Consider the following 12,117-nt stretch of genomic DNA (forward strand, 5'->3'; position numbering starts at 1 on the left):
ATTTATTTATTTATTTATTTATTTATTTATTTTTGTGGCACTGCTACTTCCAAGCTACACCCTTAGCCCTAATTTTTATTGTTTATTTTGAAATAGAATTTCACAAAGTTGCAGAGGGCCTCACTAAGTAGCTGGGTCTGGCCGTGAACCACTCTCCTTCTGTCTCATCCTCCCAAGTACTGGGATTACAAGCGTGAGTCACCACGCCCAGCTATCTTAATTTTTTTAAGTGTTTGACCCATGATTCTGCAGGCACGCCAGGAAGGTCACTCTCTTCTTTGGGACGGATTTTGCTGTTTATTATTCTTATCCGACTGGGCCCCACAAAGCTTTCTATAGAAGGAAGTAACATTAGTAAGGCAAGTGCTCTATTGAAGTGAGTTCCGTTAAAAACAGAAGATGTATTTATTTAGAAAATAGATTATCTAGCCGGGCATGGTGGCGCACGCTTGTAATCCCAGCATTCGGGAGGCTGGGACAGGAGGATCAAGGGTAGCGGACAGCCTCAGCTACTACTTAGTGAACTACTACTAAGTGAAACCGTGTTTCAAAATAAAGAATAAAACACAGGGCTGGAGGTGTACCTCAGAGGTAGAATGCCCCTGGGTTTTTGTTTTGCAGTTCTGGGGACGGAACCCAGGGGCATTCTACCTCCAAGCTACACCCCCAGCCCTAATTTTTATTCTTTATTTGGAAACAGGGTCTCAGCATTTGGGAAGCTGAGATAGGAGGATCGCGGTTCCCATGGCCAGCCTCAGCTACTAGGAGTGTAGCTTAGAGGTAGAATGTCCTGGGTACCATCCCCAGTACCGAAAAGAAAAAAAAAAAAAAAGAAAGAAAAAAAGAAAAGACCTTAAGATAACAGAGCAGCAGGACATTTTTCCCTTCTGGGGAGGGGAAGATGCCAAAATCCTAAATTATCAGGCGAGGACAGCACAGTTGGACACAGGCTGGGCCTTGTGCGTGTCAACCCTGAGCTTCTGTGATTCCGCCAGGTGGTCTCAGGATGGAGTGAAGGGGGGTTGGCCGATGCGGTGAGGTGGGAAGGGACTGGTCTGCACCAAGAGGAAGGAGGAGGAGGCAGCGGAAGGAGGGCAGTGGCAGAGGCATCCCCAGCCGGGGCTGGACCAGGAGAGTCACCCTAAACGTGCCCTCTGGGGAGCTGAGGTAGAAACACTAGAAGGAGGGACTGTGGCAAGGTAAACAAGGGCAGAGGCGTCTGTAATGAAATAAATTCCTGGCGTAGTCAGTTGGGGAGGGGACCAGAGGAATTTCAATTAGGGTGCTACTCCCTGTGGCCAGCCGTGGCGGCTCCCCTACAGGCCGCCGGCTCCGCTGCATTCTGCCACGCTTGGAACGCGGACAGTTAGGACCGAAAATATTTTTCAAATCTCATTTACTGCGTGGCTGTGTTTACTCTGTGTGTGTCCCTCCTTTTAGACAATGAGAGGACATTCTTTTCTTGCCCCCCGTGTTTCTAGCACGGTCAGCAGCAGCAGCGCTACGGGAAGTCCTGGGATGTTTTATTTTCCCCCCTTGGGACACGAGGGCCATGGCCACTGGGGTGTGACACCATGGGAAGTGTGGTCTGTGGCTGCATCGCCAAGGGGACGCTAGTTAGGCGTCCCTCTCCTTTATGGACCTCCTTGAGCATTCATAGTTGAGATGACATAATTAGCATTTAATTGCAAACTGCTAATTGCATATATTATAATTAACACAACATGCTAATTATGTAATAATTTGTGGGTTATTGAACGTGTGTTGGTTTTTTTCTCCTGTCTAGATTATGGCTTCATGAGGGCAGAGACAATGTTAAGCCTACCCGACCTCCAAGAGTCCTTGCAAGAACCCAGCAGGGACGCCGCAGGACCCACCTTACTACGTCTTCACAACTCTCCTGGTGATGACGAAGGCACGATTTTTACATCCATTGTACAAATGAAGAAACTCATATTGTACAGATGGAGAAACATCCATTGTACAAATGAGGCTCAGAAAAGCCTGAGGTGAGGTCACTCAGCCAACAAGTGGCACTGGGATGTGAGATCACTTTTCTTAAAAATTAATATGTAATCATATATGGGCCTAAGAATACTTTATTGTCTACAGAACTGGAGCAACAATACTCAACCAATAGTATCATCTGTATCACCCTACCTCAAAGGGGTGCTGGCAGGACCAGATACGCTAGGGTGGGTCTCTTCCCTATTCTGACCTGTAGCCCAACACACAGACCTCCTCTAACAGATGATAATCTAAAGAACTCTGCCTCTTCATTGAAGGAAAACTGTTCTTTCCAGCTGTGTGGAAGTCTCCTGCTCTCTTTAGCTGACTCAGCACTAATTGCAGGGTAGGCACATATTCATTTATTCGACAGATATGAGTTTGGTGCTTACTCAAAGCCAGTTGCTATGGAGGATACACAAAAAAACCTTAAAACACCACACCGTCCCCAGCGGGCGTGGTGGCACGTGCCTGAAATCTCAGTACTTGGGAGGCTGTGATAGGATCATAGATTCAAGACCAGCTTCAGCAACTTAGCAAGACTCTCAATAACAGAGCAAAACCCTGTTCCAATAAATAAATAAATAAATAAATAAATAAATAAATAAATAAATAAATAAATAAAGGGCTGGAGGTATAGCTCAGAGGTGGATTGGATCAAATCCTCAGTACTACAAAACAAAAATAAAAGCAAATAAAAAAAACCAAAAAACCCCAAAACCATGGTGCCTGCCTGTCTGTGGATATATGGTCTCATTTGAAAGACAACCCAAACTTCGTAAGTCATGTGTTTTGCGGAGCATAATATTTAAGCCAAGAACACCGAGATTTTCTTAGCACTGCTCCAGAGTCTAGGTGGGCTAAGGCAAGTCACTTAAGTGTGCGTACCCCAGTTTCCTTGTATAAAATGGATAACCCGGGTCTCCTTCACAGGATTATATATCATGTGATTTCTTTTTAAATGGGAAAGCACTCATCCATTGTAAAGCATTAAGATGAGAGACTGGGTAAAATACTAGCTAATGTTGCACGCAACCTAGACAACGGAGAGGCACGAGAGAGCTTTGAGGGAGGCGGGTTGGTAGGTGTGCTCCGAGGGTGCTGAGGTGGGAGGACTCACAGTCTGTGTCTCTAGGGATGAAGAGGAAGGAACCTGCTTGGGTGGAGAAAGCACCGTAGCCGGAGGCTGCAGCTTCCGGGAATAAGAGCAGCAGAAGGTAGACGGGTCAGGTGAGACGGGTCAGGTGAGACCGCAGAAGGTAGACGGGTCAAAGAGAGCACTGAGGGCATCCGCTCCTCACATGGGGCAGCAGAGGAGGCTTCGGAGCAGCAGGGTCAGCACTACGTTTAGGTGGAATAAGGTTGGGATAATCTACGGTATTAGAGGGGAGAGAGAGATGGGGAGGAAGAGGAAGAGAAAAAGAGAAAGAGGAAGTGAATGGAAGAGAAGGAGGAGGAGGAGGAGAAGAGGAAGAAGAAGGAAAGAAGAAAGAGGAGAAGAGGAGGAGGACAACAATAAAAGAGTGAGGCCAGGAGTGTTGAGCCCTGAACCAGGTGTGGACTTTGAAGAATTGAAGAGAGAGTATGTAGGTAAAAGACAGGACCATGGAAGAATTTTTTGGACTTGGCTATGATGGAGGGGCAAGAGAAAGGAGCTGCCGACTACCCAGTGTCTAGAAGATGCGAGAACAAGGAATCCAGGAAGAAACAAGAGAGGAGGAAAAGGATCAACAGATAGAATTATAGATGTATGGATTTTAAAGGGACATGTGGGATATCCCGATTAAGACACATAAAGGAGAGAAGGGCTCCGGGTTAGGATCATCCACATAGAGATGGCAGGGAGGATGGGCCAACCTCTCCAGGGAAGAAGGTGGGGTGGAGGCTAGACCCTGGGCAGGGAGTTGCAGCCATTCCACGCTCAGAGGGCAGCTGAGGCGGGAGAGGGGAGGCAGATCACATCTGCCACCGTGAAGACTGTGGCTCCTGACACTGGACGATGCCTGGCATTTCCAACGGACACTAAACTGCACTTTGCACGCAGAACACTAGTCCCATACGCCAGGACTCTCACCCTCAGGACTTCAAGGGATAGGAACATGACGGGGGAAATGACCTGCCTCCCCAGCCCCTGGAGATGTGGACTGTCACCCCTCAAGTCCTCTCAGGTCCCAATATTTATGGTTGTCTCTTCCTATTTTTGTACCTGACACTCTTGGTTGCAGATATAATGTCCATTCTGTCATTTTATTTTATTTACTTACTGTGGTACTGGGGACTGAACCCAGAGGCATTCTACCTCTGAACTATATCCCCAGCCTCATTAAAAAAATTTTTTTTTTAAATTTTTAAATCAGAGTCTCACTAAGTGGCAGAGGACCTCACTAAATTGCTGAAGCTGGCCACAAACCTATGATCCTCCTGTCTCAGCCTCCCAAGGATTACAAGTGTGCAACACCACGCCCAGGCTCTATTCTGTCCTTTCTTGCTAATCACATCTTGCTAATCAGGCCAGCAAGGTGCTCGGCCCCAAGGGAGGCACTGGCTCCGGCAATCTGAAAGTCAGTGTGGATCAGAGACGCAGCTCTGGACGATAAGGTGTGCACAGGGGGCTGCTGGGAGCCACGGGAAGCTATTGACATCCCTCATGGGAAACTCTGTTCTTTGCAACTACACAGAATTCCTGATGAATCCAGTGTCCTTTACCTTTTCAGGTCCACCGTGGTGACATTGAACACAACTCCTTTCAGCCACAGGATCATAAAGAGACGCTGCGAGAACGGACAGTTGCCGATGCTTTCCCCGTCGATCCCAGCCTGAAAAGAGAGAGGCAGAGGTTGGTGTGTCTGCGAGCAGCAAGGGACACCGGGTTACGGCACCAGACACTGGTAAGGGGAACCACAGCCCAGCCTAGCCTCACAGCCAGTGGCTTTGTATGAGTCCTTTTTTTTTTTTTTTTTTTTTTTTCTGATATCTGGGCACATGCTTATAATCCCAGTGCTTGGGACGCTGAAATAGGAGGTTTGAAGCCGGCTTCAGCAATTTATAAAGAATTTCTTTCATGCAGACACATGAACAGACAAAAAAAGGTTTGGAAATGGGTCCCTGTATTTCTTTCTGTTGTGTGCTTGTTTGGCTCTCAACATGGTGCCAGAGTAAGAACTTGCCCACTCATGCTAGTCTCTGAGGTGAGCGCCCCCGGGAGCCTTGGCGCCATCTAGTGGCCGGGCAGGGTACTCCTCTGGCAGGGAGGGCCAGGATAGTGCAGACCCTGGGCTTCCTCATACAGCCGTTAAGCATCATGCCAGTATCCGAGGATAGGGGCTCACCAAGAAATAGGTTTTTAAAGAGGGAGAAAAGAAGAGCATTACCAAAGCTCAACACATTCTCTCCCTCTTCTGCTGTGCATTCAGATGAGCAGTAGCGGTACCTTCTTTTACACATTAGTGTCTAATCCTGGGCTTATTTCTGCTCTGCCACTCGCTCCCAACAGAGGCTTAAGTTTACGATGGGACGCAGGAGCCTGTGACGGTGTGCGTTGTGGGTAATTGCTATGAAATTACAGTCCCTTTATCTCCTTCTTAACTACCCCAAGAGCCCTCCCGCCTATTCAGGTTTAACTTTTCTCCAGAGCTAGAAACAGACCCAGTGCTGAGAGCCAGTGTAAGGAGCGGCCTGCCTGCAGGCCCAAGGTCCCCACAGGCACCTCTGGAGGCTAGGCTGTATCACAGCTCAGCACACAGGCGAGCTGACCCTGCCAGCTCCCTGGGAGGTTGCCAAGAAGCCAGTGTTCTTGACAGACTTGGGTCTTTGGTCCTGTATGATACTTGACAAAGGAGATGTCCCCCAGTGCCAGAGGTAATGTAAGGAAAACGTGGGGGATTTAGGAAGGGGAAAAAAAAACAACCCAAAGCCACAGCCACATGCTGTGATCTGCTTTTCCTCTGATGGTGGTGATGGTGGTGATCAGAGGAAAAAGGAATTGAAAAAGGAACCGGCAAAATAGAATTCTCGACGAGGATATAGGAAAATAAAAGCTCTTATATGCTCTCGGTGGGATTATGAATTATACAACTACTGTGGAGACCAAGATTTCTCAAAAGTCTGGGGAGAGAATCATCAGATGAGCCGGCTACACCACTCCTTGGTCTCTTTCCCAAAGAAAATCAGAATACTTCAGCGATACATGCACACCTATGCTTATAGCAACATAATTTTCAACAGCGGAATTAAGAAACCAACCTAGGTGTCCATCCCCAGATGAAAAGATAAAGAAAATGTGTGATCTGTACACACAATGGAACTTTACTCAACCATCAAGAAGAGCAATTACGTCATCTTGCGGGAAAATGGGTAGAAGTAGAGAATATTATTCTATCTGATTTCAGTCCGTCTCAGAATGTCAAGAGTTGTGTTTTCTCTCATCTGTGGGAGCTACAGATAAAGAAGGAGACAGAAGCAACTTACATAAATGAGGAGAGAGGCCAGTAGAATAACGGAAGGCGGGTAGGGAAGGGAAGTGGGGAGGGGAAGGGGAACCCATGAAGGAAACCATTCAAATCACGCTATGTCCATAGATGAGGCCATCACTACCGATCTCACTAATGTGCTAATGTGTACATTAAGAGGGCGTGGGATCCGGGGGGGAAACACACCAAGTGCGGTGTGCACGTGTGTCAGTATTATTTGAACCTCACTGTGATGTGTAATTCCAATGCACCAGTGAAGGCATAAAATAGTACTTAGGGAGGGCTGCGCAGATGCCCACGATAAGGGGAAATAGCATCTTCTGTTTTATTTAATCCAGATTCAGTTGTTTTAAGAATGACTTTAGTGCTGTAAATAAAGCCGCTGGCCTCTCTGGCATCAAAACAATAGATGTCAAGCTGAACAAAAACTCATGTGATAATCATGTTAATAATAACAACAAATATTATGTTGTGAGGCATCGTCTTAAGGGATTTATTAATAAAATATACATAATTTAAATATCATAAAATGTATTATAAAATATGATAACATATATTGTTAGCTCTTTGATTCCTACTGAGAAACCTGTGACATGGGGCTCTACCAACCCTTGTAGGCGCAGAGAAGGCGGCACAGAGAGGTGCTGTGCCTGGCCAAGCTCCCACCGTGGTGGGGCAGGATGGAACCCCGGGGGTCTGTCTGGAGCCGCGGCCTCTAACTGCCCTGCTGGACTCCAACCTGAGGGCCAGGCCAGGCAACGGGTGGCCGCAAGACCGTGTGACCTGCGTAGAGAGGTGATGGTCTCCAGTTGTTCACACACACTTTCCCTGGTGCATGTGCTTAGTGGTACCAGAAAAGTAGGGAGTGTGTCTCTCACATTCCCTACATTTTCACCAACTGCTTAGTGCTGTGCTATTTGAAAACAGGGTCTCTTAGCCAGCGAGACTGGCTCCGAACCAGCGCGATCCTCCCGTCTCCACCTCCCAAGCGCGGGGATTACAAGTGTGCGCCACCACGCCCGACTAAAAATAATCTTTTTATCCAAGTAGCAAGATTACACAGAGGTGTGCTTCTTTCATTTTGTAACTGTAGCTTAGGCATTCGTCTTCTGTGTTTTCTAACTGTATATTACACTTCCTGCATCATCCAGAAAATCAGCCATCTCAGCTCATATGGTCTCTGGTTGACCTGAGTCTTCCAGGTGTTAAAAATTTCTTTCCAAACTCCCACCTGTCAGAGAAGTAAGCCGAGCAATGCAGAGTGGTACTTTAAACTTTCTTTGCTGAGACTTGATTTCAGAATTTCTGTCTGTCTTAGCGAGCACCCAATCACGCAGAGTCCTGAACCCAAGCCCTCACCAATCAGGGCAAGGGGCGGGATCACATTAGGGCTGAAGACGGAGCAGACCGCCCTTTCGGCTGCACACTCTTCTGCAGAAGTAAATTGCCTTGCCAAGCTGCTTTCAATTTCACAAAGTTTTATTTGCAGCTTCTCTAGAGTCTGTTTCTAAGAGCTGTGACCTCTCAGAACCCCTGAAGGCCGCTTGGGGACCCGGAAGTCCATCAACAAGAATGGACAACTGTTGGTTTAAGACAACCCGTGAACAGACCAGGTGCATAGAGGTCGGACTCCATCCAAACACGAGCAGGAAACTAATGATTGTCCAGAGGAGAGAACATTGTCCCAGGAGGACCCAAGAAGGGATATCTAGAGCAAAGCAGGTGCTATTTAGGCACGTTGGATGCGCCAGTGGTCGGTTTACTGCCTCTGAGCTCCCAGGCACCCTTGAGCCAACGCTCGGGCAGAACAGAGAGGACTCCTTCACACTTCTCTTTTAAAGGAAGCGTGGAGCTAGGCTTTCTCAGGAGAGAGCACTGTGGGATCGCTGCAGGGAGAAGAGGCTCCTTTGCTGTGGGTGGCTGGGCTAGGGGGTCCTCGGCAGGTGTAAGGACAGCAGAGGAGTCACCCACCAAGGTCCCCTTGGCTTCCATTGTCCTGTCAACGCAGAAGCCAAAGCTGCCCTGCAGCCTGCGGGGGCCAGGGCCACCATACCCCTGTAAGTTGAAGGCCCAGAAAGATTCAGTGACTCACCCCCATACTGCACAGCCTGGACCCATGCAGAATTGAAGTTTACACCCCAATTCCTGATTCCTAGCTCTCTGCAACGCTAAACTGTCACCTTACGGGGAGACAGCCACAGCCAAATCAAGAGGCTCCTGAACATGAAATGACTCATCTTTAATCTGATTCATAGCGCATGGAAGAGGGGTTGCTTTGTTTGTTTGTTTGTTTGTTTGTTTGTTTGTTTGCTGTGGCATGTGGATTGAACCCAGGAGCATTCTACTTCTGAGATTTCTATACCTCAGCCCTTTAGAATTTTTCTTATTTTGAAACAGAGCTTCACTAAGTTGCTAAGTTGGCCTTGAACCTACGATTCTCCTTTTTCAGCCTCCCAAGTACTAGGATTACAGATGTATGCCACCATGCCTGGCTAATTGTTTTGTTCATCTATACATATAGTAACTATTTTCTTTTATTAGTGTAAGTCAATATTTCTTATTGTGACTAAGAAAAAAAAATACCAAGTGGTCTGTCTTTCCAACAATGTGGTTAATAATGCTTCCATTAGCAGGGACATGTCTTGGAGGTTTGTGGTCCGCATCAGGACAGGAAGGTTGGCCCTGGAAGAAACTGGCTTTTCTCTTCTCAGCAGCCAGAACTCGCTAGGGACACTCATTCAGGGAAGATGACCCGTTTGTGGCTTCAGGGATCTTTAGCCTGTGTCTAAAGCTGAACCTGAAGGCCAAATCACCTCTCCGCAGACAGCCGCCAGTACAAGGGGATAGGAAGAGTTCCAGACATGTTACTCAGGGTTCTCCAAATAGAACACACACACACACACACACACACACACACACACACACACACACACACTATTATATCTACATAGATAGTAACATAGGCACATCCTGATGGGTACAAATATATGTGTGCATGCTATATCTATATATCTCTATAGATATGGGGAGGGAGTTTAGAGAAAGAGAGAGAAAGGAGGTTAAGGAGTCAGTCACACAGTTCTAAGTCTGGGAGACCTCAGCATGCGCAGGTAGACCAGCAGGCTGAAGACCCAGAGAAAGGCTATAGTTGAATTTCCTCCTCTTCTGAGGAGGAGGTCAGTCTTTGTTTTGTTAGGCCCATCCATGTTATGGGGGAATCTGTGTTTTCCCACCAATTCAAATCTTAGTTTCTTTCTTCCCCCCAAAAACTACTTTCCTAGAAACATCTGGAATACTGTTTGATCAAATATCTGAGTACCGTGGCCTAGCCGGGTAGAAACAGAAAGTTAAGTAGCACACACCCTTAGTGAATTTAAAAATATTACCTGAACTAGAAGACCCACTAATCTGGGACCTGTCACCAGCACCTTAGCTCACTGATAGGTCCCTCCCTTCCCTCACGAGACCATGCAGCAGGGACTGGAGGCTGAACCCCGGATGTCAGAGATATCGTGAGACTCCAGGTGTCGCGAGACTCCAGATATTGCGAGACAGACTCCAGGTACCGTGAGACTCCGGATGTCATGAGAGAATCTGAATTCCCATGCTGCTAACTCCACCCCAAGAGCCCCTGCTATAAATATTTGTACCTCTTCTCTGACCAAGTGACTCTGCCCGCCGACCGTGATTCTGCTGACCACGTGGCTCTGCTGCTTGGGCATCAGTCCCTTCTCCCACAGTCGGCAGATCTCACCCGAAGGTGCCAGTTGATTAAAGAGGCCTTTAATAACTTGGCTGGTGTTTACCTCCTTTGCAACCCCCTGACTCAGTTTCAACATTACACTCACCAGATGGTTTTATGAACAACTGAAATTGTACATTTCCCTCTCAATGGAACTTGTAGGCGCCACACCCAGAGAGTTCCTAGATTATGCCTCTGAATAAGAGAGTACGGTCCATGGTTCCTTTGACCCTGAGTAACCGGCCTGGTCTGACTTTGGGCTCCTGACTGCCTCTGACCAGCTGTGTGATGCCACAGAACCCCAGCCCCTCTGTGGTGGCCTCCGGCTCTCAGGGCCTGCGGCCATCTGTTCCCAGTGTCTCCCATCCACCCACATGAACCGCCCTTTCCAGCTCAGCCACAGCCTGGCCCCTCCAGCCCCCTTCCCCAGCCCTCTGAATGTGTTTAAAATCTCTCCCCCATTCTGCTGTGAACAACTTCTTCTAAATTATTCTTTCTGAGCTGGGTAATTTTTTTCCTGTTTTTTATTTGTGTCTTCCTCCTACCTGATGTCTCCTCAGTCACGGCATATTCTGAATAACCTTCATTATAAAACTCAGTCCTCTGCAGCCTCCCTAGTACTAGTTCATGGGTGAGTGATCCAGGTGGTCACAGGAGCCTGTGCTCAGAAGGGCTGGGGACTTGGCTTCATACTCTGCTATTGCTGTCTTGGAATTCTTAAGGTTGGAACAAAGGATCCCTTGTTTTCATTTCAAACTGGGTCCCACAAGTTTTGCAGTGGGTCCTGTATGCGGTCCTCTCATTCATTCATTTGCTGACACCCCGTCCTTTGCCCTCAGGGCTCACCACTCTTCCTCTTTATGCGTGATGCCCTCTGGAGAGCTCATCCGGTCCTGAGCACAATTATCCTCCCCATGGCAGTAATAGCTCTGGCTTCTGGACCTATAAACATACCCGTTACCCCAAGCTCAAGTCAAGCAAGAGAGAAGTAAAGAAGAATGCATGGTTACATGACACCACTGGATAATAATATGCATAAAACGCCTGGTAGTCAATGTATAAGTTTACAGCTTTTGTCATGACCACAGATTCAGCCAATCATGTACCATGAAGGAGGCTGGAGAAACAGACTCATGTCTGGTTGGCTGTTGGCACAATCCTGGGCACGCGCATGCTACCGCCTCCTGGAGGCTGGCAGCCAATCATGCACCATGAAGGAGGCTGGGGAAATAGACTCATGTCTGGTAGGCTGTTGGTACAATCCTGGGCATACATATATCTGTTCTCCTGGAGTCACGGAGCTCCTGTGCAGAGCAAAGTTCTCCAAGCAAACATTTCTTTCAAGTAGTACAGAATTCAAAGATGAGGACTGGGGCCCAGAGCAAACACTGGGGTCAGGTCTGGGACAGGCCCCTGGCAGTTTGCTCTTGAAGCCTAGTGGAAGATTCTGCGTTCTCTCAACATCCGGGAACCTTTGGCCCAGATATTTAAGGAACTGCCATGCTGTTCTTCAGACCCAATTACAGCTCTCAATGTTTGAATCAGGAAAGTTGAAAGCGGGAATTCTTCGACTTCAGAAATATACCCGAGCACAGGAAACCCAAAAATGATACAGATCCAGAGCCTGGAATAAACAGGACTCCTTCCCATGTGGTTTTAATTTGAAGAAGAGGTGTTCTCACTTAACTCACCCAGGGAGAACCCTGGTTTTAATGGGGGAAACAAGTTTTCCATTTAACTAGGCCACTGTCAAAATTTTTGCTTTCTTCTCTTGACATATTTATTTGTTATCTCCAGTCCTATGGAAATTAGTTCTACTTTTGATCATGAATCCATTTCCCCTCTGCATTCATGGAATAAGCCTGCCATTGCTATAATCTTTATACCAAACAAGGCCCA

At 47.4% G+C, this 12,117-nt stretch overlaps 1 protein-coding gene across 2 annotated transcripts in view; it reads right to left on the reverse strand.

Annotated features, from left to right (window-relative positions):
• Positions 1 to 12,117, reverse strand: part of CLIC5 (chloride intracellular channel 5) — a gene marked incomplete at both ends in the record, with an annotated part of 127,377 nt that overhangs the window by 33,335 nt on the left and 81,925 nt on the right. For both annotated transcript variants that reach the window (XM_080700267.1, XM_080700266.1), the window contains one exon: positions 4,714 to 4,823. In XM_080700267.1, the coding sequence (XP_080556393.1) occupies positions 4,714 to 4,769 (56 nt within the window). The remainder of the gene's footprint in view (positions 1 to 4,713; positions 4,824 to 12,117) is intronic.

The sequence above is a fragment of the Muscardinus avellanarius genome (assembly GCF_963383645.1).
Source record: "Muscardinus avellanarius genome assembly, chromosome: 8".
NCBI lineage: Eukaryota > Metazoa > Chordata > Mammalia > Rodentia > Gliridae > Muscardinus > Muscardinus avellanarius.